A 27,918-nucleotide genomic window follows, 5' to 3' on the forward strand; every position below is an offset into this window, starting at 1 on the left:
ACTCTGGATTGAGTGGTCTGGGTTCGAGTCCTGGCTGGGGTCTTTGTGTTGTGTTCTTGAACAAGACACTTAACTTTCTCAAACTCATTAATAATTCATCTAGTTAAAACAAAGGAAATCAGAACCGTGACGGAGTTTGGAAATCTGATCTTAATTAGCATAGATTTTGACGATTTTATTTTCCCGTTTTCGTTGTAGTTTTAGTTTCGATTGAGAAGATATATCAACCACTCGACAGAGTGTTTCATCACATTTCAAAACACCCCGAAGTTCGTCAAAAATACTCCGCTGCGCGTCGTACTTTCAACTCTCTTCTGGGTGTTTGGAAATGTGATGAAAAACACTGTCTCGTGTTTGATATATTACGCCACAGTGCCTTTCTCAACCCAGGTGTATAAATGGATACTGGAAAAAATGCTGGGGGTGGGAGAGTAATAATTCTCTGACTGTGTTGCAATGAAACTGGGAATCCACCATGTAAACCCCTGCATGAAGGGCCACTGGGCTCAAATGTAGACATAACCTTTATTCTTTATTCTAATTACAGGTTTTCTGAATAGAAAACAATGCCACCATCTGGTCCAGGTTGGACAATCTATGATAGTGTTTTTTTAGTAAATAGTCTTTGTTCGAGCCTAGTGGCCCATCAGGCCAGGGCTTATCCTGGTTTCCACCCCCCCTGGATGGGTTCCTAGTCCATTGCAGAGTTAGGTACCCCCAGCATTAAATTTGCCAGTACCCATTTATACAACTGGGTGGAGAAAGACACTATGAGAGTTAAGTGTCTCGCCCAAGAACACAACCACTTGATCTATATACCAGTGCAATAACCATTAGGGCTCCTTGCCTCTAATTTAAATTTCATCAAATGCACAAATTTAGTTTATAATCATAACTATGTGAATAAAGAATGAAGGAAAGCTTGGAACTTGGTTTTGTGCAGACATGAAAGCTTAAACTTACTGATGAATCAAAGGTTGCTGAAAACTCTTTGAAGCTTGACAAGGTGGGTCCAAGGTCCATGTCTGGATGATTGCAGTTGAGAAGCACACTTAAAATAGCCTGAGTTGCACAGGCATTTGTAATCACCTAGTAGTAAAAATAGCATTCAAGAATCATGAGTTTGGTTCAATGCTAACACTGAAGATGCTTATGCAAAGATAGCCTACTGAAGGAATAATTATTATTTCACGGCCACAGGCATAATTTTGCATGGGTGGGTGTAAGTACCAGAGGTGTGAGTGTCTAGGGGGGTCGACGTCTGGGGGTATTCTCCCCTGGGAGATTTTGGAAAATCAAATTGTTGAATTCCACATTTCCAGCATTCTGAGAGTCATTTTAGCCCTTACTCCCTGAGTAGCTGGACCTTTGTGGCCAACAAGGGAGGGGGGGATGCGGATGCATGCATGCACCCATCGCACCCTGTGTCTACGGCCCTGATTTAACTACAATTTCAGTGACTTTTTATCTAATAACAAAGAAGGATTGGTGATTGAAGACAGAAAATAACATAAAACTCTATTAACCTCGAGGTTGGTGTGAAATTCTCATTTGTCTTACCTTGGTATGTTTATTTTTCTGACATGGAGACATATTTTGAGGGGTTGTTGTATAGTCATCAGCAAAAATCTTACTTTCTACTTCTATGAAATTTTCAGCCTGAAGACCTCTCTATAACTGCTTTTGGCTTTTTACTTACTTGCTTGGCAAAGAATATTCCAAGGGAGCGACTTTCATGCACAATGGGTCCAGTTGGCTCTTCACCAGGCTTCCATTTAAAAAGAAATATAAGACCATGAACAGGCCTAGGAATGAAAGTAGAGAGCTAGATTAGATTCAAATATATAAAAAAGGATAAAAATGAGACTATTATACCTTAAATCCTCTAGGGATGCCTCGTCAAGACTGTAGATCTCTTCCACTTGAATGCCAGAACATCCTTTAGAAAAGCAAACAGTACAAGGCATTATTTTCTTTGTTGGAAGGGGATCCAGTTGAGTGGTAAATGTGATCATCAACAAATCATTACAGCTTGTTGGCTAAACTACAGAAAACAGGGCCACTTATTTGCATGTCATTGAATACGAATAGCATCTTTTGTGTTTTGCCTTGTTCTATAAAGCGTTTCGACATTGTAATAAACTCAAAATTCATGTCAGTGTTGAAATCTACAAGACACAAGGTACTCTATCATGGACCATTCTATCCCCCTCTGCCACTATCGAGGAGGAGGGAGGAACATATATGGTTCCACAGGACACCAGGCTAATGATAGGGGCCACAGGACCCTAAGAAGACTCCAGGGGGGAGCACAGGGGGTATTAACTTTAACCTAACATTCTGGAGAGGTTTCCCACACAACCAATGATTTTCTATTTGGAGGAGGTTGAGAGTGGGGGTAATATTCTGGCACAGTTTTCATTTAAGGGGTTTACAGGTTAATTTTCAATAGGAGGGGGCTCGAGCTTTAAACTACACGTGTTACAACGTTAAAAATTTTCAAACAAAATTTCAAAATTGTGACTTGCCACACTAAGTTAAGTAAACAGGTTGACAACTTGTTCTACAATCCCAGACATAACCTCTTGGGAAGGTTGCACATATACACCGCAATTTCAAAAACTTCGACATAAATGTAGTCTCTAGGTAGCTACACAAGATGTTTGGCCCCCCCTCTCCCCCATATCAATGTTGAAGTATTTCTGAACATTATGATAGACAATATACTGTGATTGAGGTCTGTAGGTAGACTTCAACATTGAATGAGGGGGGAGGGGAGCGCAAACTTGACGACCTTCCCAAGGGTATTGACGGGGATTGTCTGAGTCGGGCATAGAGCATAAAATATTCCATAACCCAAAAACTATGTACGCTATAAAGCTGAAGTTTGGTGTGGTCAAGGGATATAGTATATTCTTTCTTTTGGTCAAGTTGTAAGCTGAAGCAATAAAAACTTCCGATTAGGTGAAAGACGGTTTAAAAACGGTGTTGTTATTGCGTGACATGTTCTGATGTTTATAAACATTTACTTGTATGGAGTGTGTAACTTATTTGGTTAAGACGTCAAAAACCGACGTAAAATACTGAAAATACTGAAACTGTTCTCTTCATGTCTCATTTCTCCGAACTAACATTGAAAGAAATGTATACAGCCAGTAAGGAGAATTAACATAAACATCTTCGGAGTAGAAGGCTGGAATTATTCGTTTTTGGGATTTGGTATGGTTAGTTCAGTTTTATTGCGCTCTTTAAAGAACACTAGAGACAATGTCATAGTTGTTTCTAAGTGACATTATTATTTACCGTATGCGAACGTTGTGAACAGTTTCCGTGACTTCTCGCAGGCGAGGAATAGTAAACTTAATTACACTGTAAACATTTCGTCTGACAGTACTCCACAGTTCTCCATGAGAAAATCGCGCCAAAGAACGCTATTTTAAGATATTTAATGCAGCTTTTCTTAAATATAAGCTGGTAGGCAGTGAAACTCCAAGCAAGTGAGACGAAGCTTTTATCTTGAAGTTACGTTTTTGAGTGATTTTGAACAGTACTCCATTGAAAACTCGAGTTTAAAAGATAATGAGAATGATAACATTTCATTACCTTGTTTTGATGGAGTACTGTGTGTTTTCCCCTTCATAAAGCAACATGTACTTCAAGTTTCATGCCAACGAAATATTTCTTTATAAACATTAACCACGTCCGCGTACTTTCCTGTTAAATCAACTCCGAGCGCTGTAATTTCGGAAACATTAATGGAGTACTGTTGTATTTTCCCGGAGTACTGTTGTCTGCGATACACAACTTGTTAACAAGGTGTTGACAGCTGACAATAGAGATAACATTTATTATTCGACGTTGTCCAAAACTAAGCGAGCAAAGCAGTGTCCACACGGTACCAAGTTTAACTGCTCAGCTGGTGGAATTGGTCGCCAAAACCGTATGAATTTCCATCTCACATTTAACATCTCTTAATTCCAATGTTGTGAACACAACAATAATTTCCAACCGTCAATCAACTCGTCCAACTCCAATTTTATTTAATGAAAAATTAATTATGTTTACTTTGGAGAAAGTGCCTGCAGCTAATACACAACATCGTCTGAAAATTTCATCCATTAAGATGGCATGTAACACTTTCAATTCAGTCCGTAAAGACCCCAAGATGTACTACCACACCCAGTCATTTCACAGACAATCCCAGACATAACCTCTTGGGAAGGTTGCACATATACACCGCAATTTCAAAAACTTTGACATAAATGTAGTCTCTAGGTAGCTACACAAGATGTTTGGCCCCCCCTCTCCCCCATATCAATGTTGAAGTATTTCTGAACATTATGATAGACAATATACTGTGATTGAGGTCTGTAGGTAGACTTCAACATTGAATGAGGGGGGAGGGGAGCGCAAACTTGACGACCTTCCCAAGGGTATTGACGGGGATTGTAGCAACTACAAACACTGAGATGTGGATTAAAGATGTAGATAAAAAGCTCGCTTTTCCGGCATTAGATCTCGCACTCAATTGTTGAATATTAATACTATTAATATGAATCTAGACATGACAACCACTCGAACGTTCACAGTTGGGTTCAGGCAAGGTGCAGTCTAATTTTATCGATTGAGCAATTTTTATACATGAAAGTCATAAGACTACTGCAAGCCAATAATGTTCAATTACGTATAAAGTCACTTAGCGATATTGCAACATACTTTGTACTTGATACTTTGTAGTAATCTAGCTATTTCATTATTAGTCTAACTACCGAGCATTACAGCATCAGCATTCGCAATTATTAGCTTATTATAGCACTTTTAGTCAGCGTTCTAGCTTCCCCACCCTCCCACTTCCATGGCAGTTATGATTTTATCTATGTATTGTAGTTTTTCCGTAATTTAAAATTTTATAATTTTCAGTGTTGTTTCTAATTGTACAAGGCCGTTGGGCCTTTAGTTATCGTAGGTTTATTTCTGAGATTGTATTTTGATTTTACATATCGTTCGTGTTGTATGTAAGTGTAGGATCTTAATAAACCGCCTGATCCCAAAACGTAGCTCTGGAGTGTGTTACTGTGTTTAGTGACATGTCAAACACAAACTGACAAAGGAAGTCAAAGGGAACGTTCATGATCACCGTAAATAAATTAGAATATTCTGGTTATGCAGCACTGTTCACACTCCAGATTAATACATGGTATTTATCTTAAATCACCCTACGTACCAAAACCACGGATTAATTCAGTGAAAACTCCAGGATCGCTTTCAATCAAACACCATTCGCCTCCTCCAGCCGCCATGTTGGGTTTCCGGAAGAAAAATATGTACTAGTTCCCAGGTTTTATCTTACTAGACTAGACTAACAGGGACCTGGAAACAAGAAAACAACTTTAAATTCAAGATGGCGAATGAGGCAGCATTTGACAGGCTTTCAAAAGGTTTCATCTAATTCTCGATCATGAAGCAAAAAAACTTTTATTATTTTGACGCTGATGTTTATCAACTACATAAAGATCGCATGGGCAAGAAATAAAATTGCTTAACGAGTGTAAATCGAGAATGTGGCGACCTCCATCTTGGCAGATCACGCAAGGTTTCTCTCCTCCGGTAAGCATTGTGCTTGATCACCTGTTAAAAACCTGTCATGGTCTTTTTCTTTTTAGGGAAGATTGCTACTATTTCTTTTAACCAGATAGTTGCTGAACTACTTAACGAAATCTCCTGCACTGTAATAAATTTATTTTCAGCCAAACCAACAGCAGATGCGTCCAGGATTTCAAACACAGATTCCACAAGCAGCTCCCATGCAACGCTTAATAACCAGCCCTGGAGTAGTGCCACCCTTACAGCGTTTGGGATCTCCCCCAGAGTTCCGTGGTTCATTTAACCCAGCGACAGTTTGTCAAAGCCCGCCAAGGGGTATAACCCAACCCTCCACAGCTCAGGTTACAAACATCTGGTCACCATTACAGCATCCTTCTCCATTGTCCTCGCCTAGAGGAGTTACATCACCAGTTCATCAGCCATTTATGCCAACTACTCTGCCTTCACCTAGAGGAATTTCATCCCCAGTGTTGCAGTCTTCGTCTTTTAACAGCCCGTCTGCTTCATGGCAAGCGAGATCTCCTCAACCTTCTGTATTCGGCTTAAACCAGGGACCTTCAGTTATGGCACCTACTGTACCGTCACCTAGAGGCCCCCCAGTCCCAGCCCAGCAGCGACTTGTGTCCCCTACTTTGCTTCCTCCTAGAGGCTCTCCAACTCCAACCCAGCAGCCACCTATGTCTTCTACTTTGCCTCCTCCTGGGAGGTTTCCATCGTCCCCAGTCCAGCCATTGGTGTCCCCCACTGTGCTGTCGCCTAGAACAGTCTCATCCCCAGTACTTCAGGCTTCACCTTTCAACAGTCCAGTCCATCAGAAACCTCCCGTTGCTGTATCTTTCCCACGACCATTCATGTCTCCCACTTCACCTTCATCTTCACCTAGAGTAATCCCTCCCCAAACCCAGCAGCAATTTGTACGACCTACTTTGCCTTCACCAAGAGGAGTCCCATCTCAAGTAGTACAACAACAGTCCAGTCCTTTCAACCATCCATCCATGCAAGTAAGAAATCCTCCACCTTCTGGTTGTAGCTTAAACCAGGGATCTTCTATTGCTGCAGCTTTGGATAGACACATTCAAGATAAACAGTTGAGGGGCATAAGCTCTAACTACCAACAGCCCAATAACAGTATAAGCTCAGGTCTACCTCAACCCAGGAAGGAAAGCATACTGCATAACATGCCAGTTGCCATGACTGGACCCAGTGGGCTGCGGCCTCCTATACCACAACAATTTGGTGGGTTGCAGCCTCCTGTATCACAACAGTTCAGCAGGTTGAGGACTCCTGTACCACAACAGTTCAGTGGGCTGAGGCCTCCCGCAGCACAACAGTTAGGTGGGTCAAGGCCTCCTGTACCGCAGTGTTTCAGTGGGTTGAGGCCTCCTGTACCACGACAGTTCAGTCCTGTCAGAAACAGAATGCCTGATTTCAGTCCTATAAATCACAGATCTCCCGGTGGTCAGAAAACATCCAGTCCATCCGTTCTACACCAAAAGACTGGTTTTCACAGAGATGGGGATAGAGGAAGAGAGCGGGGAAGTAGGAGGTTAGTAAAAGATATGATGTACAAAATAATATTTTTCCATAAAAAAGGTCTGATAAGGTAAACAGGTTGTATAGTGTGATAGTCTGGGTGAGAGAAGTTCTGCTGACATTTCAACAACCTGAGCAGAAGTCATCTCTTGAGTCAACTCCGAAGATAACTTCAGGTTGTCGAAACGTCAGTCACCAACAGCAGTTCTTCTCAGAACTACTCTCACCCGGATGATCACACTATACGAACTACTGATACTCCTGGGTTCAAGCCATTTACTATAAGGTAAACAGTTACTGTGATTATAGTTCAGGATGAATTTTTTCAGCTATAGCTCATTTTTAACTGATTAACCAGTCAGGGGAATAAGTGCCAGTTTTGGCAAATCTTTGTTAAAGCACTCGAAGTATTTCCGAATTATTTCATCCAATCAAAAACTAGCCCGAGTGCTCATGAGTACTCCGAAAGCAACCATGTGTACAAATATGTCATGTTGCTTAGCAACTTCTGGGACGAAAACTGCGGGCTCAGTCACTTCTCAGAGAAGTGATGTCGCCATCAACTGGCGCTTGTTCCCCTACTGTAACAGTGTACTCCAGTTTAGTTAATATCTGGACACAGTGATATATATTTTTCTGTATTTCTGTTTTTCAAAACAAAGGAACTTTAGCCCAGGTGTTGGTGGCAGGAGGAGTCCTAGAGTTCCCCGTTGTTTTTCTCCTCCCCCTCCAGATGTTGAAAGAGTGGTAAAATGTGTTGTGCCAGAGGAGTTTTATACCAAAAAGCAGAGTGATCAGGTACATGTATATGTTGTGGTTCAATTTTACATTTGGTTTCAAATTTTTCAAACCAGTTTGATTTTTATTTCTCATTGTCTTATGTTCATTATCATAATCTGAAACAAAAGGAAATAAAAATCAAACTGGTTTGAAAAATTTTAAACCAAATAGAAAATTAAACCACAACATATATGTCTGTGTGTTATTTTGTACACATTCTATGGCTCATCAAAAGTCAGATCTGATATAGGTTGTGGATTAATCCAGCTTTGCTAGCCCAACAAGCAAGTTATGTTCTGTGACTTAGTTTGCTTTAATTTCTAAGTTAAGGTAACCTCTGAACTAGTTGATTCTCCTTACCTAGTACAGTACTGTACATTTCGTTTTAGTATTTCTGAGAATTTTGTCATAATACATGAGACAATTTTTCCTAGTTGATGATTATCTTTATTCTAGTCACCTATCTACTTGATAATTTATTGAACAAGCTAGGAGAAACAAGATGTTGTCTCAGAAAATTACAGATCTCTACAAAACACAGACATTCAAGTTTAAGCCCAGTGTTCAATTAACTTGAGTTGTTGTTTTACTTAGGATGATAATAATTGCAATGTCCAAGGGACAAAAAAACTCACTGAACTCCAGAACAGATTTCAGAAGGAAATATTGAACATGGTTTCCGTGGAAGATGATGATAATGAGAGTGTTAACAGCAGGCAAAGTAACCATGCAAATGCAGAACTTAGTGATGTGGAATCACTTGTTGACACCAAGACTAATGAGAGCCCAACAGAGGTTGATGAAAGCCCTCCAAAATCAAGGCTTAGACAAAAGTCAGATGCAAGTAATTATGCAGAGTTTCTTGGCATAAGTGATGAGGAAATTAACAGCGATGAAGATGGCAGTGAGATTGGAATCCAGGGCTTGAGTGACAGCAGCTCTGAATATGATGATGATGATGACGGTGATGATAATGAGGACAGTCACCCAAATGGAGGCTTTGATGATGATGATGATGATGATGACCTGCTTGTAGATGAGCATGACCATAGAGGTCCAAGTGTAGCAGATGTCAGGAGAAGGAAGATGGAAGATCTTAGACGACTTCATCCTGAACTTTGGTTTAATGAAGCAGGAGAGGTATGAGCAAAGATTTTACCAGGTTTCAAAGGGCTAGGCTTGATTATCAGCCATTGTTTGGGAACATGAGCCCATGCTCCTTCCCCTTCTGTTCCCTATCAGAGGGGACTTTCATGTAAGGGGGGGGGGGTGCTTGTTGTCTTGCTTAGGGGTGTAAATTTTGGATGCTTGTCTCACTTAGGGTGTTCCAGAGAAAACGCCAATATTTTTAATGGTCAAGGTCTCATTTAGGGTTACACACAAAGAAATAGACAAATATAAATTCTGTTTTTAGTATTTTGGTATCTCTTCTACCCTGACGATGTCAGAGAGTTCTTCCTTCACCGAGAGGTGTGAAGCTTGAGCCATGCCCAGATTGGTCTCTTTAAGGGGGGTCATTTTAAAATTTCCGACAAGCATCCCCGACCCTTTCAAATGGGAGTACCCCCAAGCTCCCTCCCCTTTCTTGAGGTGGAACAAAGACTGGACAAAAGATCAGAGAGCGATGGAAATCGAGCCTACAAAGGGCTTAAAGTTAAGATTCTGGAAAGTTAACTTAATTAAGGGTGGTAGACATTCAATTTACTAACAAATATAAATGTGAGGTGTTTTCACAAAGAATCTTAAAATTATAACAAAGTTTGTAAAGATCAAGACATTGAGTTTGGATGATTTTATCCATTTGTGTTTGCCCCATACTCTCTCATAGACAAACGATGGTCCAGTCTGTCGATGCAGTGCATCTGACAAAAAGCAAGGAATTCGCCATGGTGTTTATCCTGGTGAAACTGTAAGTACAGAAGGAAAGTTTGTGTTTTCTCAAGTGTAACCATTGAGCATCATGGGAGGCACGGTGGCCTAATGGTTAGCCTGCTGGACTCTGGATCGAGCGATCTGGGTTAAAGCCCTGGCTGGGGTCATTGTGTTGTGTTCTTGGGCAAGACACTTTTCTCTCATAGTGCCTCTCTTCGCCCAGGTGTATAAATGGGTACTGGCGAATTTACTGCTGGGGGTAACCCTGTGATGGACTAGCATCCCATTCAGGGGGGAGTAGAAATACTCCTAGTCGCTTCTTGCTACAGAAACTGGGGTAAGCTCCGGCCTGATGGGCCACTAGGCTTGTATGCAGACTTTACCAACCATTGAGCATCATTGGTATCTCATTCGACTTACATTGGTCTTTTTCTTGTGAATAATTTAATTAAATTATTTTGTATAACTAATGAAAGAATAAGTGTCACTGGTAGTTGTTCTCAAAGTATATTTTCTAATAATGTGTAACATTTATTGTTATAAGGTCGTTGCAGCATGCGATCCATTAACAAACAATGCGGATAAGTTGTATCATTACTGGGTGACAGTTACTCCGCACACCAATTTCATGGTAAGTCTGCATTATATACTATGATGCTAAGATTTTGCTTTAAGGTCTGCATTTATGTGTACATCATCATCATCATCATCATCGACTCTTTTCTTTTCGCTAACTGGGAAATAGGGCCTGTACATGTACATGCTATTACCATACCATAAAATTCCGGTTATAAGCCCCCCCCCCCCCTCGTACATCTGATTATAAGCCCCCCAGATATTATCCCCCTCTGCCAGATTACAACACTGAACAGGGCTGAATGATGCTTTATTATGCGTTTTTAACTTAAAAATGTATTTCGATCAACACTCCTGTGGCTCATTTCGAAACATATTTTTTTCATTCCGCTTATAAGCCCTTACGACGGTATTTGGAACACCTGAAAAACTTCACTCTGAGAGCTTCTGTATTGTCAGTCTTGAATGTCTTGTTTGTTTATTTTACAGACAGAGAATCCAACCATTATCCACTTTGAAGGGAAAGATTACACTTTTGAGGGATTTTCTATGTTCTGTCATCACCCACTAGAACATGTGAGTTTAGTTTGATCACCATTATATATTTTGCCAAGTCACGCAATTCATATGATTATCATGGCCAGTGTGTCTAATTCTCTTTAGTTACAATTTACAATATTTTTATTATCTCAGTTACTGATAACACACATGATTTCCAATCAAAACTCTAACAGTGTACAGCATTTTCTTCACTTGAAACTGTTGCCAAATAATCTTAATCTTATATTATTTGTTAAATTTATCTTACTAGGTGCCTCTATGCTCTGTGATTCGATTCAATATTGAATACTCTCTTCATTTCATCAGTCAACCAGTTCCTGAGGTGAGTTGTTGTTATCCTGGCTCCTGTTTCCAAGCTAAAAACTGTTAGCCCGGAGGGGGGGGGGGGGGGACACTTCCTTATTAGGGCTTAACGGGGACGTGCGGCCCGATAGGGTATGGTTTTCAGGCTTTTTTGTCTTAAACGGGTATCTTTACATGGACCAATGTCAAACAGGATAGGCTTATATGCCTGCAGAGGTGTAACAAGCCAAATTTTCACAAATTCTTCCGTATTGCTGACTTACCGGTACGTTGATTTTGCCATTGATACTTACTGTAATGATTCGATTTAGTGCCCTCCTTCCAATAAGCGCCCCCTTTAAACTAAGCGCCCCCCTTTGAATGTGTTTTTGTCAATAAGTGTCCCTATTCCAAAAAGCGCCCCCATTCTAAAAAGTGTCCCCATTCTTATAAGTACCCCTATTCTAACAAGCGCCCCTATTGTGGATTACTGCCCCTATTGAAGTCATGGACGTTGAATAGATAAACTCATGAACATTCACCGTACCGTACATGTATATATTTATTGCTAAAATGAACAGTTCTTTTAAAAGTAACCGAACTTTCAACAATTTGTTACTGGTACAGTTTCTGTTGTTGTTAGTCATTTTGATATTTATTAAAGTTTTGTTTTAAACATTTGGTTGTTTTTCAAAAAATTAAATAAACGTCCTGTCCCAAATAAGCGCCCTGTCTCAAATTAGCGCCCCCCTTGAGGTGCCAAAAGTAAATAAGCGCCCCGGGCGCTAAATCGAATCATTACGGTAGCTTAATTCACAATCACAACAAAGCCAGTGAGGTACTTACTGTTTTAGACGGGGTATCAAAAATCGGCATTCTGTCTTAAACAGGGTAGGAAAATCAGAGGTTTGTGTCTTAAACAGGGTAAGGGTTTAGGAGGCCAGGCCGCACCTCCCTACCCGAAATTATGTCCAGTACCCCTCCGGGACTGTTAGTTTCTTTAAAGTTCATTCTGAGAACATATTGTAGTACCCCAACCCTAAAACTGACCTTAAGCTCTATCTCCTGTATGAAAAACTGGAATTTTACCTGTCACGAATTTGTTATGTAGTTCATCCAAAAATATCATTTATTTTTATGATACTTATGCTTCTAAAGTCCTTGAATTTTCTCTATTATTTTTAATGACTCCTGAACATTTATTTCAGAATTTCTGTATCAAGGATCTTGACTTGTTCTCACAATTTCTGTTTTACAAAATCCTTGAACTGGCAGACTGGGACTTAAAAGGTATGTACTCTCAAGTAACTTACATCTGCACCTGGTGCAATTTTGGAATGTGGTGAACACTTACAAGTGCACATTTGTTTGTACTGAGTAAAGAGATTGCTGTGAGATGCATGTTTTTATAAATGTTTTGCAGGAGATATGCAAGATTCCTGTCAACGATACCATTTCATGCCAAGATTTGTTCATAGAACTACAGGTAAGTTGTAACTCCTTTCCCCCAGCTGGGGGGAGGGGAGACCAGATGTTAGTAGAACAAGTTAAAGAAGAAAAACTCATCAGCTGCTAAGTCAGCATCCGTCTGTCTCTTCTCTGAATTTTGCTCTGCCACTGAAACACCAGCCTTGAAGCTGTGAATTTATAACTGTGTCACAAACAAATTATTTAATGGAACTTGTTATAAGCTTTCAGTACCCCCCCCCCCCCTTTCCTTCAATTTCCATGTCCCGTGGACTTAAATTCTCTATTTAAAACTGTATTTTCCCATTTCTAGACCATGACAATTCAATGAAGGACCATAAACTTCTTTCAATGAGTCAAGTGTTGTCTCATGTTTTGGACTCTGCCAAACTTCTTGTAAAGGTAAGAATTTACTTTGATATCATGATAAATAAAAAAGTCATGAATGAGGGCAGAATGTATCACTCCTTGCTCTGGAATTTTTCAATGATGTTATATCAATGTTTTATTCTGTGCAGGTACACTGTAAAAAAGATAATAATTTAAAGTAAAGAAAAAATGAAAACAGAAATAAAAAAATAATAAATACTTTTATTTTGTCTCTGGCAGTCCAGTGATTTAACCCTTAGTGCTGATAAATTGGAGGAATATAGCAAGTCTTGTGTCAATTCTATTGTGATGAATCCAGATAAGGTAAGCTGCATTTTATGTGTGGAATGTAATACTTTAAGTATGTTTGCTATGTACAAGTGGGTATGAAATAGAAAAAAATGTGTTTGTGTAGAAGACAGAGTCCTTTAGACGGTGGTAGTAAAGTAATGAATCAGACCAGTTTTTGAAAAATCCTTATAAAGGACCTTGAAGGAGTTTTCCTGTTTGTATTTTCCAGTCAGTTTTAGCACCTGTGACAGCCGACATATAAGCTTGTTACCATCATGAAATCTTACTTGGCCCACCATGGAACTCATCAATTCTCAAAGACAGATTTACCACCAAAATCATCAAATCTTGTTTTACATGCAATATGCACTCCTGAGCATCCTTTGTTTGTAAAAGTTCTTCAGTCTGTAGTTCTACTGTATTTAACTGGTTGCTGACATATTTCCTCTTTGTGTTAATAATAGAAACCTGTAGCCCTTAGGGTTGATGACTTGCAGTTCTGTAAAGACACAGAAAGATTGTCTAAAGGCAAGGTAGGTGGCTTTTTAACACCTAAAGGAGATGTCTGTTAAAAGGGGCTAAGCCCCTTCAGCTAACAACCAGAAAATGGTAGCTTGAGGGATAAAACACGAAATGACGACATAAAACATACGGTAAGCTTCAGTTTTAGAGTTGATGAAAAGTTCATGCACAGGTTTACGTTATTATTTTCTCTTCTTCAACACTCACTGTGAAAAAGCCTTGTTGCAATTATCCTTAAATTTGTACATATTGTTAGGTTTAATCATATTTTATTTTATGCAATTACATTTTAGATGTACCCTTATATTGTTCACCATAGTATTAGGCCGGTACAGATGAGCTTTGCTGGAGATCCTAAGTAAGGTTGTGTTGCTGCAACTATCAAAAAGGAATAAAGGGGAAAAAAATCAGCCAGCCCACATGTATAAAATTCTCAAGAATGATCATACTAAATTGGAAAGCATTCAAAATGTATGTGACATGACTATTAACTGGAAAGCCTTGCTGCATAGCCATGCGTAAGGATAAACAATAGTTGTTAGTGAAAAAAGGTATCATTTTCAACCCACTATACTACTTGCAGTTCTTTCAATCTTCACTTTTGCATTGGTTATCCGTTACTGCCAGGCCTTCTCTTGTTGTTTTATCAACTCCCATGTGAATTTTGTGAGAGAAACAATCACCCGTCCTTTGTAAATGTAGTCAGTCACTTTTAATGAAAATCATCTTCTGTGTTTCATTGGCAGGTATCAAAAGCTACAGAAGTCATATGTCAAGTTGAGAAGCCTCATCTCGAACACGTAAACGAGTTTTGCTTATATTTCAATCATGATTGATTGCTAGAAAATATGGGCTGTCGCTTCATTCATTAGCTATGGGCTTTGAAACACGGCATTTTCGTTCTTTTACATTCCTTTCATTCTTGCGTTTAGGGCCTGTTTTAAGTTTATATGAAGAAACGTTGTCCCTGGTGGGAGGGTTACCCTCTCCATCAAGCCATCTTATCGGTGTTTGGAAATGTGATGAAGCACTTTTGCACATTTTCGATTCTTTATGTAATATATCAATCACCAGATGCAGTGATTCCGGGTTATGTTGAATGGGGTGGTTTTTTTGTGGATTTGTGTGTTGGTGGGTGTGTTTTTTTTTTTTGGAAAAAAAAAAATAAGAAGAAGAGAAAAAATATTAAAATTTTTTTTTTCCTATTTTTTTTTTTTTTTATTTTATAATACCTTGAAAAACGTTCGCATAACATTGTATACAGACCATCCAAAAACTTCATTACAAACTTAACAGTAGTGTCATTACAAATTTTCTTTTTTTTTTATCTCATTCACTGTCTTTCAGACCAGTACCAAGTCGTAAGAACCAAGACAAGCTTGTTAAACTCAAGGTAACCAAATAAGAAATGAAATTATTTTATATCGCAGGGTATGGTTAGTTTGTTAAACTTTTTTTTAGCGAGCTTACTAATATTTTATGTCTTTTTCAGATCGAACTGGAAAAGATGCGTCTTACTGGGTAAGCTTTTAAATGCAACATTTTGTTGTGTATCTAAACCAAAAAGGCAGCAATAAATACGTCATTTCATTGGAATTGATTTCAAATGAAAGTTATTTTGCTCAATGCGAAATTACGCTATTTGGTTTGATTAGAGACTAGATACAGCCAAGTATTGTCGGGTTTTCCGCTTAACGCCGTCTTCGTTGCACTGCATGCAAGTTCATACGGTGCCCCCCCGGTATTTGTAGGGTTATCAACGCAATGCCACTCTGTTGTTAATCGGGGGAGAAAGGGGGAAATTGACCTCACTGACGGTCGTTCAATACCGGTATAGGGGTAAAATTTTTTTCAACGAGCCTTAGCCGTGTACAGCCATTTCCCCTCTCACTGTACACAGGCTAAGCGAGCCTCAGATTTGACTTGTATGTTGGAAGCCCAGCTGGAAGACCTAGTGAATACATCTATTTCAACTTCACGTTCAGTAAACGACGTTCACGCTTATCTTGTTGTTTTTCCTTTAGTTCTATGCGGCGTGATGTGGTGGTGGAAGTGAGCAGCAGAGGAATGATCAAAACTGGGCTGAAGTCTGACATCTGCCAGGTTTGTTTAGCTCTTATTCCCAAGAGTCATCAATACTGACCTGGCATGCGTTTCTCAAAAGCCCCGAAAAGCTTTCGTGCCCGAACAGTTTTCGGGACTTTGAGAAACATACACCTGATGTCTCCTTACGGTATAGAACAGTTTTCAACTGAGTGTCGTAAAACCAAAACCACAGTAAACACTCGTATCAATCACAAAGGACACAGACAATTCGGTGAACCAATCAAAACTCGAAGCAAATACATGTAGCTGACACGAAGCGCGGGAAAACGTGCGCAAACGCGAGTCTCAATTGGTTTTACTTCTGATTAGTTGAGAAAGTGGCGCGAGTTTTTTAAACCAATCACTAGGCGGAGCAAATGCGAATTACTTTTGACCAGTCACGTGAAAAACACTCTAAATGCATTGTCAAGGAGACAGGTGATGAGAATATGGAAAATAATAACTATGGGATACTGTCAAGATGAACCAGAAGAAAATAACGCTTACATCAGTGTGTTATTGGTTATGACAGCAAGGACATCAAAATTAAAGGGGCTAGTCACGGATTTTAGAAAATTCTTTTTTTCGTTTTAACAGCTTTAACTCAAATTGGCAGACCAAAAGTCATTTGTTGCAAATCACGGCCACATACACAAGGATGATTTTCGAGCATTCGTTATCCCGAATTTTGCCCATCCATGCCCCTTTTGTTTTCTGTGTTTTGAGTTATTCTTCAGTTTTAGCCGTATTTGATTTTCAGTTATTCTATGACTAGTTGGTCAGTGCCGAATTATTGGTGACATAGCCCCTTTATGGATCGGTTTCAATGGCGGCAAGTTGGCCTGCTATTTGTAACTGTACCACTTTTAATAACAGTACCTTTATCGATTTGCTAAAAATGTCTCTTGTTTCCTTTGGATATTTTCCAGCACGCGCTACTGCTTCCTGTATTGGTACATCATGTACGCTACCACATGTGTCTACAAACACTGGACGAGAAAATGGGCTACGTGTTCAAAGATCGGTGTTTACTTCAGGTAAATTACGAGCTAATAAAGTGAAGTAACAAAGTCAAGACAGTTACAGGTTGTAATTCTATTGGTCTTCTTTGTGATTTTTTTTTGGGGGGGTTGTTGTTGTTCTATTGTTCTCTCGAGGGGTAGCGAGCCGTTCATGTGAGACCTTCAGGGTTTCCACGGTCAGGGAAAAGTCAGGGAAAAACAAAAGTTTTTCAAGGTCATCAGGAAAAGTCAGGGAAAATCCCCGCCCCTTAGTTCTTCGTTATTGTCGGTAAAAAGTCAGGGAATTTTGTTTTCATGCCGTTCAAAATCACCGTGAAAAACGCTAATAAGATTGAAAATGAAGAGAAGAATATCGATGGTCTGCAGAATTGAGCTGAAGCATGTAAAAGTGGATTTGGCTATTTGATAATTCTCTTAATGCAAGGTCAGCTAAAATTGTTTTGAGGTCAGTGAAAAGTCAGGGAATTTTTTAGGTTCCAATAAGTGGCAACAATGAGTCCTTGCGACGGCTGGTACCCGACCCAGTCAAGAATAGTCGAAGATCTGTGATTGGTTTATTTGTTTTTGCCTTTTTATTTGTTAACAGCTTGCCTTGACGCATCCCTCATATCATCTCAACTTTGGCATGAACCCAGACCACGCGCGGAATTCTCTGTCAAACTGTGGAGTGAAGCAGCCAAGATACGGAGACAGGAAAATACGACATCTGCACACCCGCAAGAAGGGTATGTTCATTAAACCTGAAGGGGTTTACGCCTCAATACGGGACAGGACGATTAGGCTAGTAACGGAATTACAATCGCAGTCAGAAATAAGGGAATACAAAAATGTCAATTCTCAATTGAATATGTTAATTCTTAATAACTTCGGAGGTTCTCAACACCATTTTCTCAAAACTAACGTCGGAATCTGGTTCGTCCCCAGAAGTTGTAGACAGGGCTCAATACCATTACAAGCCTGGGATTAGAAATAATCAACATAATATTATCGTTGTTGTTTGTTGTAGAGGTTTTTCTTAGTTAACCATTCTATTTGCTTTTAAAGGCATCACCCAGCTGATACGAGTCATGTCAAACCTTGGCAAAATGGAGGAGTATCAGTCCATGTAAGTATCTTGATTGATTGTCTAGACAAGCAACTGGTTAATCATCCATCTATTTCTCAAAACCATTTACTTAACCCCTAAGTCCCGAGAGTAATTACCTACTTATTAGCCTGCATTTAGTTGCGTTTAGTTCGTCTGCAACGCAGGATACCACTTGTTTTTCCCTACAGTATCAATATTACGAGACAAAAGACAGTAATCAACTGAGGGAATTTGTCTTGATGTACAACCAAATCTTTAGAATTGAAATTTAACAAATTTCATGGCATTCAGCTAGAAGAAATCAATTCATATGTTAAGCGTGGAGCTAATCTGACAGGGGTAATTTCTTTTTTTCCTGTTGGCCATTTAAGGAACACAAAAGAAACAATACAACATTTTACATCTTGTCGGGTCCTTGGAGAAGAGATAACCAGCACTTTATCTCAGTAAGTGAGTTTTCCAATCATTTAGTAAGCATAAGAATCATCTTTACCCTTGGGGGTAAAATGCTTGTCCATTAAAGTTTATCAACTTACCCTAACTGTGTTTAAATAACCGTTGGTACACCTTAGCGAAAATAGGTTTAGTGTGTATTAATCTTCACTGGGTTACGACAGCCAAAAGTGCGCACTTTATTTGTAGTACAGTCTTGCTGAGCTTGGCTTCCAAACTTTCTCTAGTTTCGCTGACGATACTGGCACTCTCGCTAAATCTAAATCTCAAAGTAAAGCGAGAAGGAGACTAATAGGAGGGAAGACAAAGGATTGGCTACTAGACAGGTAGAGTAGGATAAGTCAGGTAGACAGCTAGCTAAGCAGACAGATAGACAGATAGACAGACAGACAGACATTGAAACACTCAAACACTCAGCCAGACAGACGACAGACAGACGGGCAGGCAGGCAGGCAGGCGGACAGACAGACAGACAGACAGACAGACAGAAGACTGACAGACAAAAAGAGTAGAGTCAGACTCGTTCCAAGTCGAATTCGGTGGAGTCAGAGGAACTGATGAGCACAGATACGCATGACCTGGGGAAGGATGATCAACAACAAAAAAGGACAAAAGCCAGTCCATCCCCAGCTCGACCTGCAGAAATCTTGAAGGGAGTCTTGTGTAGAGCAGTGGATTAGAGTAGATTTAGTTTGAGCTAGATTAAAAAGAAGGAATTTTATAAACAACGTAAGTACCACGAGTTTAGTAGGTAGTTATAGAAACTGAAAGACAAACTTGGCAAATATAGTGAAGACAACTGAGCAAAGCTTGCAAGGTAGAACAAGCAGGATTTCTTCAAGGTGATTTATGCGGTAGAGCATCACTCAGAAGGATTATTCGTAAACCGTCTCAATATTTCTCATTCTTATCCGTCCTTGTCAGTTCTAAATCCCGCTACAGGGATCTAAATTTACCTTGATCATAATCCAAGTATTCCTCTTGCCCACTGACGCAGTTTCGTTAGCAACTATTTCCCTTGTCCCTTTATAATTTGTTATCACATCTTTGGTGTTTTTATTCGTTAACGAGCTGTCATTTTAAGACTTACTAGAACTGAGTGAAATAGCTGAATAATGCGCAAGGGTTCCAAGTAAATGTGCTCTCAACTACAGCATAACATTTTCTCCTCTTTACTTCCACAGGTAGAACGCTGTATTGTTTAAAACAAGAATTTGTGGCAACTTTTTCTGGATAATGACACTGACCTTAGTAGGAAATGGCTTGTTTTAATGAAAGCATTACCTGTTTGCTCGAATACAGCATTGATTGTATCCTCTTTATAGTGGGCATTTTCTCGATTGTTTTTTAGGATACGACACAATGAGAGGCTTGAATTCCTTGGAGACGCTGTTCTGGAGTTAATCAGCAGGTTAGATACGTTGGATAATATTTTACTACCCTCGGTTTATTTTGCTCACAAAGATCCCTTTATGTAGTTCGAAGAACAAGTAGGTTGGAATCGTCCAGCCTCGGAGGCTGTACCTTTTCTCTTGCACTTGTATTTATTTTTCATGTTCATTTGTCCATATTGTTTCTGTTCTACTTCAGCGTTCACTTGTATTTCATGCTGCCATCCAAGACTGAAGGAGGTTTAGCCATGTACCGCTCAGCTTTAGTACAAAACAGGCATCTAGCTCAGCTAGCAAAGGTAATTCATAGGCACGTATGGGCGTGCAGAGAACTAATAGTCTTTCGCGTTCCTCGTTTATTGGTTACCTCTGGCTCGTTCTTCTTATGTACACTTTCTTTAACTCTCCAGAAACTGGGATTGTCCGATTACATGCAGTTCTCTCACGGGTAGGTAACCTGCTTGTCAATCAGCATTAGCAGTGACCTTTTACTGGGTTTTGTGCACGAGTCTTGTTAACGTTTTTCACTTGAATCATTTCAGGCCTGACTTGTGCATGGAAGAGGACCTTAATCACGCCATGGCAAACTGTTTTGAAGCTCTTCTCGGTGAGTACTGTTAACATCCCTGACACTTTATAGCGCAGGAGTTTAGAAGCGTACAAAGTTTAGGCTGTGGTCTTGACTGAATGTTTCTTGAAAAGATTATCTTCTTGTCGAGATTGTTGGAAAGTTGATTTTTGTGGAACCCTTGTTGATCGTAGCCAAGAAGAAAAGTGCTCCTTTTAGCTGATAGTCATTATACAGTCGTCTTTGTTTCTTGAAATGGTCACAACTGTAAGGCGGACCGTGACCTCTCTAACGCGGACATAGTGGCTGGCTGATTCTGGCCGAATCACTTGTTTGCGTGTTTCCTAATCCTCTTTAGAGCGGTCGAGTGCGAGTAAATTGCGTGCTATACTACGCTAGTGAGGCAAAATCTCGCGCCACTTTCTCAGCCAGAGACGAAAACCAACGGACCGCCGCGCACGCCCGCGGGCCGGCAATGTAGGAGGATGGTACTGGAGCGGCCCGATGGCCAGAGTAATTTGGTTTGGACGACACTCAATTGAAAACTGCTCTAAGACGGACTTGCTTAAGTTGTTCCCGAGGGTGTACGCCTTAGAGAGAGTTGAAGGTAGACGATGCACTTGGATCGCATGTGTTTACTCATCCTCTCAAGTTATTTTCCCTTGTGGTAACGCACAGTGCGGAAATATCGTCAGTTATGTTAACGAGTGTTGTTATTTTTCCTAGGTGCTATGTATTTGGAGAGTGGTTTAACATCAGCCACGGTACTTTTCACCAATACGGCTTTTGAGGAGGAGGTTAGTTTGTGTTTCTGTCTCTTTAGATGTTTGTAGTGTAAGCTCTCAATACTAGCTGCGATATACTTAGTCTCTGTCTAGACCAAGCGAATTGCCACTCATCCCCCCCCCCCCCCCCATACAAACACACACGGACTAAGTGTCCAAAGTTGATACTTTTGATGGTTTGTAGTAAACCACACAGGAACAACGAAGGCTACGAATAGGAAGATTAACACGGAATATGAACCACAAACTTAAAAATTTTTTTTTTTTTTCCCAAGGTTCTTAAATTTTTCCTCTCCCTTTACGGTCCCCCCGATTCCCCCCCCCCCCCCCCCCCCCCCTCCCTCGTTTTTTTTGGGGGAACCCAAATTTTTTCCCCCCGTAGGGGGCTGTTTTTTTTCTTTTTTTTGCGAAAAACACCTTTTTTCCCCTTCCCTTTTCCCACTTACCCCCTTTTTTTCTTTTGTTTGTATGTTTGTTTGGTTTTCAGGAACTTAGAGATGTTTGGACAAACTTGCCAAAGCATCCTTTGCAGGTAAATAATTTGAATGGTTTCATCATTTTGCACCTTTTTCATTTTCCTCGTGCACTGGCTGCAAATTTCCACTTTCGACAATCCCGAAATTTTGAAAGTCGTGGTGAAAGAGAACAGATTAGTACACTCTCCTCAGACAATGCCAGGGGAAGGGTGTGAGAAATGGAGTATTTGATGTTTTTTTTCTCGATCATTCAAAGTGAGTGAATCAGAATATTTTTCACCTTGCAGGCTCAACAACCAGATGGTGACAGGCACCTAATATCTTCATCATCACTTCTTCAGGTTTTTCATTTCATTTTCTATACTATCTATACTCGTATTACTTTGTTTAAGATTTGACTGAGGCTGCAGTTTCTGTGAGTGAGGTTGCCAAGTAACGTGACGTAATTGATGGCCCGTGAGTGCTCGTGCTACTTTCTGATTGGAAAATCATATTCGTACGTTCTCCGGCCACGTCCGCGTGAATTTGCCGGGTGAAGACCCTACTTGTTGTCTAGACTCCTTCACACCCTCTTTTTATTACTCGTTACGCGAGAAGCGTTGGGTAACGACCCAAAAAAACAGCTGTTAATTGCGAAGAAAGACTAGTTCATAGGGTCTGGACATTCTAGTACGAACCCACTGTTTTGAGCAAGAAACTGGGCGCCTCTCTCTTATTGGGTTTAGTAGTTTGTTCTTGGCTAGCAGGTTGTTGGGGCCAGGCGAAAGTCCCCCGACATAACGCGGGAAAAAGAAAGGACAGGACGTAGGGGAGCAGGTTGTGGTTCGTTTATTATTGACAGTACAAGCTCATCATTCTATAAACTTGAACGACTCGTGTGGTGCTTTAAGTTAATATCTTTTGCATTCTATACAGCCTTTATCTATCAGCTGTGATGCTGTGTTTGTATTAATTATTGTCTTGTTAGGACTTACAGAGATTCTTTTTCGCTTTTGCCTTTAGAAATTAGAAGAGTTTGAACAAGCGAGTGGAATCGAATTCACCCACATTCGCCTGCTAGCGCGAGCTTTCACTCACCCACAAGTCGGCTTCAACAATCTCACACTGTAAGTAGCAGAGAAAGCACGCTGTAGTTAAACAATGACGTGCATTAGAGTTAAACGCACATATCATCAGGCTCAGGCTTATAATTGCTTGTAAGGATTATAATTTGGGTTTTTTCAGACTTGAAAACAGTCTTCTGTCTTTTCCATTGCAACTGATTTGCTTCATGGAAGCAAAAATCTGCTGCGCGATAACTAATTATGGTTTACTCCACATAAGTAATTAAATAAAAAATCGGACGAAATAAGCCAGAGAAATGAGAACTTAGAGAGCGTTTTTACGCATAAAGCTCTTCAGTTTCAAAACCATGGCAAAGGGAAGAGAACATTTTCTGATTCTTATGTATCGATTCCTTTTAGTGGTAACAACCAGCGTATGGAATTCTTGGGAGACTCTGTTTTGCAGTTCGTTGTGTCCGTGTATCTGTTCAAGCACTTCCCTGAACACCACGAGGGACACCTTACGGTAGGGGTTACGTAAAGGTGCACACTATCATCACCACCACCACAATTCAACTATTTTCCTCCACCACCACCACCACCACCCCATAGCCCTTTTCGTTTCTCTTAGTCGACAGGGCCTTGGAACGTGAAACGAAGGGCTCTTGAGACAGGATTTTTGAATTAATTCGCATTTTTAGATTGGCTGTTTGAAACAAAGAAATCTTGAACGGAAGTTAAACGCGCCATGACTCTCACACAGTATCCAGAAACATCACGACTGCATACATGAAGACCAGAAGTCCTAGAATCTAGGACTGAAAATCCTGTGTCTCCAGAGCCCTTCGTTTCTCGTGCCAAGGCCCTGTCATCTAAGAGATGCGACAAGGGCTCTGCGGACTAGAATGTCTTCTTAGCTGTTCCAAGCCTAAATAATTGGAACTCTGAAAATCTTGATTTCATATTGGAACTATTGTTTTGTGCAATTCTGCTAAACGACTCTTTTGTGTTATCACAGTTGCTACGGAGTTCTCTTGTCAATCATCGTATCCAGGCGACCCTCGCCAGAGAGCTGGGACTAGACAAGTTAATTAACTTTGGAGGCCAGGTGTGTGCTTCCTCGTTATATTTCTTCCTTTGCGCCATATTATTCTGGCCTAAATATTGCTGATCACTTGTTGCACATCAAGACTCCGTAAACGCGCGGATGTTCTATAATATTCATCGAGTAGAAAGCAGGTTTTGTGTTGGAGCCTTAAAAACTAGCCGTGAAAATTGTCGTGATCTTGAAATTGCTGACCACAGTTTTTTGCTGAACTTCTTTTTGCTTGAACTTGAGCGATTCCTCGTTTTCGTTGTTGTGCCCTTTTAACGTGACCAACCCTTTTCATTAAAATCTATTTATTTTTTTCTTTTTGTTTCAATATCAGGGTGTCAAGGCATTTCGCGAGAAGCTCCTTGCTGATATTCTGGAAGGTAAAATGTTTCAGTATTTTCGAACGCGCAGTCGCTTTAGATTCGTTTTAAACAATTCATTGCGACTTACTTTTCTTATTTGATCTGTTATAGCATTTGTCGCTGCGCTGTACGTGGATAAAGGTCTCAGATATGTGGAGGTGTTTTGCCGAGTCTGTCTCTTCCCTCGACTCGAGGTAAAAAACTATATCTTATCATTTTACTTATTTTGACACAAGTTCTCTTTTAGCAGTTCGTCGAAGAAGCTCTTGAAGCTCCTCTGCTCTTCATTCACCAGTACAAAATATAGCGCGAACACTCTTTTGACCACTGCGAAAGTTTTAACTTGCGCTTGGTTGCTAATGGATACGTCATGATTTCCTTAGCAACGTCTAACGATAATGGTGGGCTTGGGGACTTCCCGGCGGAGACGGAATTCTGAAAGAAAAGGTCTTTATGACACACACACACACACACACGTCTGTAAACGAGAACCTATTCTTTTTTGTCTTCCATGTAGTGAACAATCTCTAATTCATGTCCTGGATCGAATCCCTTTTGTTTAATCAAGACGCCTCCTTTCTCTGTCTCCCCGCGTGTACCCAGTTCTAGAGTAATTGTGAACCTATTTTGTCCACAGGAGTTCATCATCAATCAGGACTGGATGGATGCCAAGTCGCAGTTACAGCAGTGTTGTTTGACTTCACGTGAACAGGGAAAAACACCTGATCTTCCACAATACAAGTTAGTGAAATATTCTACAGTTTATTGGCCTTCAACTACACAAAATTTGCTGCACGTTGTTTCACATTCCGTATGTCAGATATCTGTTGGAGAGCTACCACTTGTTCAGACTTGCTGGAAATGCAATGGACTCTCTAGTTTATAGAATATGAGCTGTTGTTTGCAAACAACTTCCACATTCTGTAACATTTTCTGTAAAACGAGTGTGAGCCAATTCAATTCCTGAGTTGCTTTTATCATATGTACGCCGATTCGCTTTTAGCTTGCCTTTCCTCGCAATGTTGATTTACTTTTTTGATTCCGTTCTTTTTTTTTTTGAAGAGTTCTACAGAACAAAGGTCCTGCTCATCACAAGCATTACACAGGTGAGAGAACGAGCAGCGGCTGAGAATTCAAATTAAAAAGATCATTTGATACTGTAGTGAAGAAATTATTCAACATGACACGGGGGGGGGAAAAAGAAAAATTTGTGTCCACATCGGTTGTGGGGGGCGTGGGTTTTTTCCGGGGGGGTTTTTTTTTTTTTTTTCCCTCTTTTTTTTTTTTTTTTTTTTTTCTTTTTTTTTTTTTTTTTTTTTTTTTTTTTTTTTTTTTTTTTTTTTTTTTTTTTTTTTTCTCTGTTGGGCGCGGCCCTTTTATTCTATTCCCCCCCCTCTCACTTTTCTTTTTTTTTTCCCCCCCCTTTGGGGGGCCTGTTCTTCTGGGTTTTTTTTTTTTTTTCCCTTTTTTTTTTTTTTTTTTTTTTTTTTTTTTTCCTTTTTTTTTTTATTTTTTTTTTTATATGATACTGTATCTTGTAACTCTAGAAATGTGTACGGGAAGGGGAACAGCTTACAAGTGGGCTCATCAATTTTTTTTATTTATTTCTTTTTCTTTCTTTTAGTATTTCTGTTCCAAAAAATATAGTTGGAACCATTCCAGCCGCAATGCTCACAAACTGGCCACACAGTGGCAATAAACATCTGTATTCGAATATCTTTTCTCTTTATTCTAAAGATGCGTGGTAGTGGTGTATCTCACAGCTTGCTTATTAAGAAGCTGCAAGTTTAAACTTTTACACGTAAGTAACTTGTTCTTTGTGAAGGCCTGAACTTACTCTTTTTTCCTCTGCTATCAGTTGCTGTTTACTACAAGGGCAGAAGACTGGGATCTGGCGAAGGCAAAAGGTACCTGTTATTTAAATTCATGGTCGACAGAGCTCAGTTAAATTTTGAGTGATGTTTCTTCATTGTAAGAGACGTGTAAGCTTATTGTGAAAAATATAACAATGTCAAGGTTTTTGCGTTACTATCTTGTTGGCATCTTTTTCATTTTTTTAATTGATTGGTCTTGTTGGTTTGTTTTCTTGTTTGGGTGCACTTTTGAACAACAAGTTCCAGTTTGAAACTGTGCATTGATTATTTAATAAAACACCCGCGTTTTCTCAACTTATCTAAAGCACCCTTTCTTCGTCTCCTTGCAGCATTCAACAAGCAGAAATGGCGGCAGCAAAAGACGCTTTGACCTCTCGTAAGTACTGGACCCCAATACGGGAGTTGGGGGGGGGGGGGGGGTGGTAAGCGGGTGATTCATACCCGATGTGTGGAAAAATAAGAACTCTCACTTCATGAACTAAGTGCAGAATAATCACTCCCGGGGATGAACAGGCGCACACGAACACGTTGCATTCTTTTCTTGTCAGGCAGAAATTAAAATATATGTACGTCTTCGACGTTATGAACTCTGATTGATTGTCTATATTTATTGACAGACTATTTCCCAGAACTGGCGCGACAGAAACGTCTTCTCGACCGAAAACACCAGGGGCGACGGCGAAATTACTGGAACAAGGTGCCGCGTAAAGAAAGAGAGAAAGACGAGCAGGATGAAGAAGATGCAGAATTCGAACCGTGCTGGGAAGAAAAAGAGGCTTTTGAAGAAAACGAGGACGTCGACGAGAAAGAAGACGAAAATAACTCACAGGAGGACCAAAACGAAAATAGCTCACAGGAGAAACAAAACGAAAATAGCTCACAGGAAGAGGAAAACGAATACGTCGAAGTCGACATCGACGTAAAACAGGATGAAAATAACTCCCAGGAGGTACAAAACGAAAATAGCTCACAAGAGGAACAAACCGAAAGTGGCTCTCAGGAAGAGGACAGCGAACCCGCTTGCACAGTGGTAGAAGATGACTTTAGTGTCGCGTGACGCGTGACTCATAAATCCGTTGCGTGACATGTTGAGAAGCAGCATTACTTTGCTGCGCTGCAAGAGTGGTCAGAAAATCTCTGCTTCATTATAGTTGCAGATTTTTTGAAAAGAAACGTCGAGTTTAATTAGATTTATCACTTTTATCGTTTTAAACAACATGTAGCAAACGACGATGTTTCTGCATGCCAGATTTAAATTGTTTTTAGTCGTGAATGTAAGAGTACAATTTTATTTATCGTATAGAGATTTTTATCTTTAAAAGCAAAGCTATTGTATTTATCAAGAAAGTGTCTACAGTTATAGACAAATGTAAAGTTAAATGTACAGTTTGACGCGACAATTCTTATTAAAGAAAATAAAAGACGTTTATCAATGCGCCGTTTTTTCTGGTTCAAATTTTCCTAACCAATCACAACAAACGTAACGGGCCAATCATAACTCAAAGCAAAAACGCGCAACCGGTGTTAAGCACGGGAAAACGTGCGTCAAGCAAGCTCACGGTAGGCTTTAGTTTTGTTCCTGATTTGGTGGAAAGAAAAATGCGTTTGCTGTGATTGGTTAGAACAAGATCAAGAAACAAACCCTCCCCCGCTCCCTCCGGAAACACGAAAGCAAACAAATACGCGAACAGTTCCGTCATCCAATCAAAACCGGACTATACTGGCCTCGTTAATGTTATGACGTTAATTAAAACTGAAAAATAAAGCGAATCAAAAAGGTAACCTGTATTAGACTCTCCCAATTTTCCTAGGGAAAAAA

At 40.0% G+C, this 27,918-nt stretch overlaps 2 protein-coding genes across 3 annotated transcripts in view; one reads left to right on the forward strand and one right to left on the reverse strand.

Moving 5' to 3' along the window:
• The window catches only part of LOC144666200 (ubiquitin carboxyl-terminal hydrolase isozyme L5-like), a 10,690-nt gene extending 5,352 nt beyond the window's left edge, over nucleotides 1-5,338 (reverse strand). The window contains exons 1-4 of the mRNA XM_078527582.1: nucleotides 5,225-5,338; nucleotides 1,876-1,939; nucleotides 1,700-1,805; nucleotides 964-1,089 (exon numbers count right to left, since the gene is read on the reverse strand). Of these exons, the coding sequence (XP_078383708.1) occupies nucleotides 964-1,089; nucleotides 1,700-1,805; nucleotides 1,876-1,939; nucleotides 5,225-5,300 (372 nt within the window). The 5' untranslated portion in view covers nucleotides 5,301-5,338. The remainder of the gene's footprint in view (nucleotides 1-963; nucleotides 1,090-1,699; nucleotides 1,806-1,875; nucleotides 1,940-5,224) is intronic.
• Nucleotides 5,339-5,380: 42 nt separating this feature from the next.
• LOC144666133 (ribonuclease 3-like) lies at nucleotides 5,381-27,528 on the forward strand. Of its 2 annotated transcripts, XM_078527495.1 has the most exons (39): nucleotides 5,381-5,607; nucleotides 5,748-7,150; nucleotides 7,800-7,935; nucleotides 8,512-9,057; nucleotides 9,746-9,826; nucleotides 10,334-10,420; nucleotides 10,855-10,941; nucleotides 11,177-11,248; nucleotides 12,417-12,498; nucleotides 12,632-12,694; nucleotides 12,989-13,077; nucleotides 13,285-13,368; nucleotides 13,800-13,868; nucleotides 14,151-14,215; nucleotides 14,604-14,657; nucleotides 15,205-15,250; nucleotides 15,350-15,378; nucleotides 15,882-15,960; nucleotides 16,872-16,979; nucleotides 17,551-17,689; nucleotides 18,009-18,069; nucleotides 18,732-18,830; nucleotides 19,856-19,915; nucleotides 20,095-20,194; nucleotides 20,306-20,343; nucleotides 20,438-20,502; nucleotides 21,190-21,260; nucleotides 21,736-21,780; nucleotides 22,012-22,065; nucleotides 22,727-22,830; nucleotides 23,188-23,293; nucleotides 23,786-23,875; nucleotides 24,198-24,243; nucleotides 24,337-24,419; nucleotides 24,863-24,966; nucleotides 25,288-25,331; nucleotides 26,084-26,132; nucleotides 26,429-26,475; nucleotides 26,717-27,528. In XM_078527495.1, exons 1-39 carry the CDS (start codon nucleotides 5,560-5,562, stop codon nucleotides 27,154-27,156), a joined length of 5,073 nt encoding a protein of 1,690 aa, XP_078383621.1. In that variant the 5' UTR covers nucleotides 5,381-5,559; the 3' UTR covers nucleotides 27,157-27,528. The 2 variants fall into 2 exon arrangements, with proteins under 2 accessions (XP_078383621.1, XP_078383629.1); XM_078527503.1 differs by lacking the exon at nucleotides 18,732-18,830.
• The last annotated feature ends 390 nt before the right edge of the window (nucleotides 27,529-27,918 follow it).

This window comes from Oculina patagonica, chromosome 1 (assembly GCF_052425735.1).
Source record: "Oculina patagonica isolate OP01 chromosome 1, crgOcupat, whole genome shotgun sequence".
Lineage (NCBI taxonomy): Eukaryota > Metazoa > Cnidaria > Anthozoa > Scleractinia > Oculinidae > Oculina > Oculina patagonica.

Excerpts from the sequence above, each read along its gene's own strand:
- LOC144666133 (XM_078527495.1), top strand. The coding sequence starts at position 5,560 with ATGTGGCGACCTCCATCTTGGCAGATCACGCAAGGTTTCTCTCCTCCG. Across the intron at positions 15,379-15,881 it reads GAAAAGATGCGTCTTACTGG|TTCTATGCGGCGTGATGTGG; the intron begins GTAAGCTTTTAA and ends TTTTTCCTTTAG. Across the intron at positions 24,420-24,862 it reads GTCTCTTCCCTCGACTCGAG|GAGTTCATCATCAATCAGGA; the intron begins GTAAAAAACTAT and ends TTTTGTCCACAG.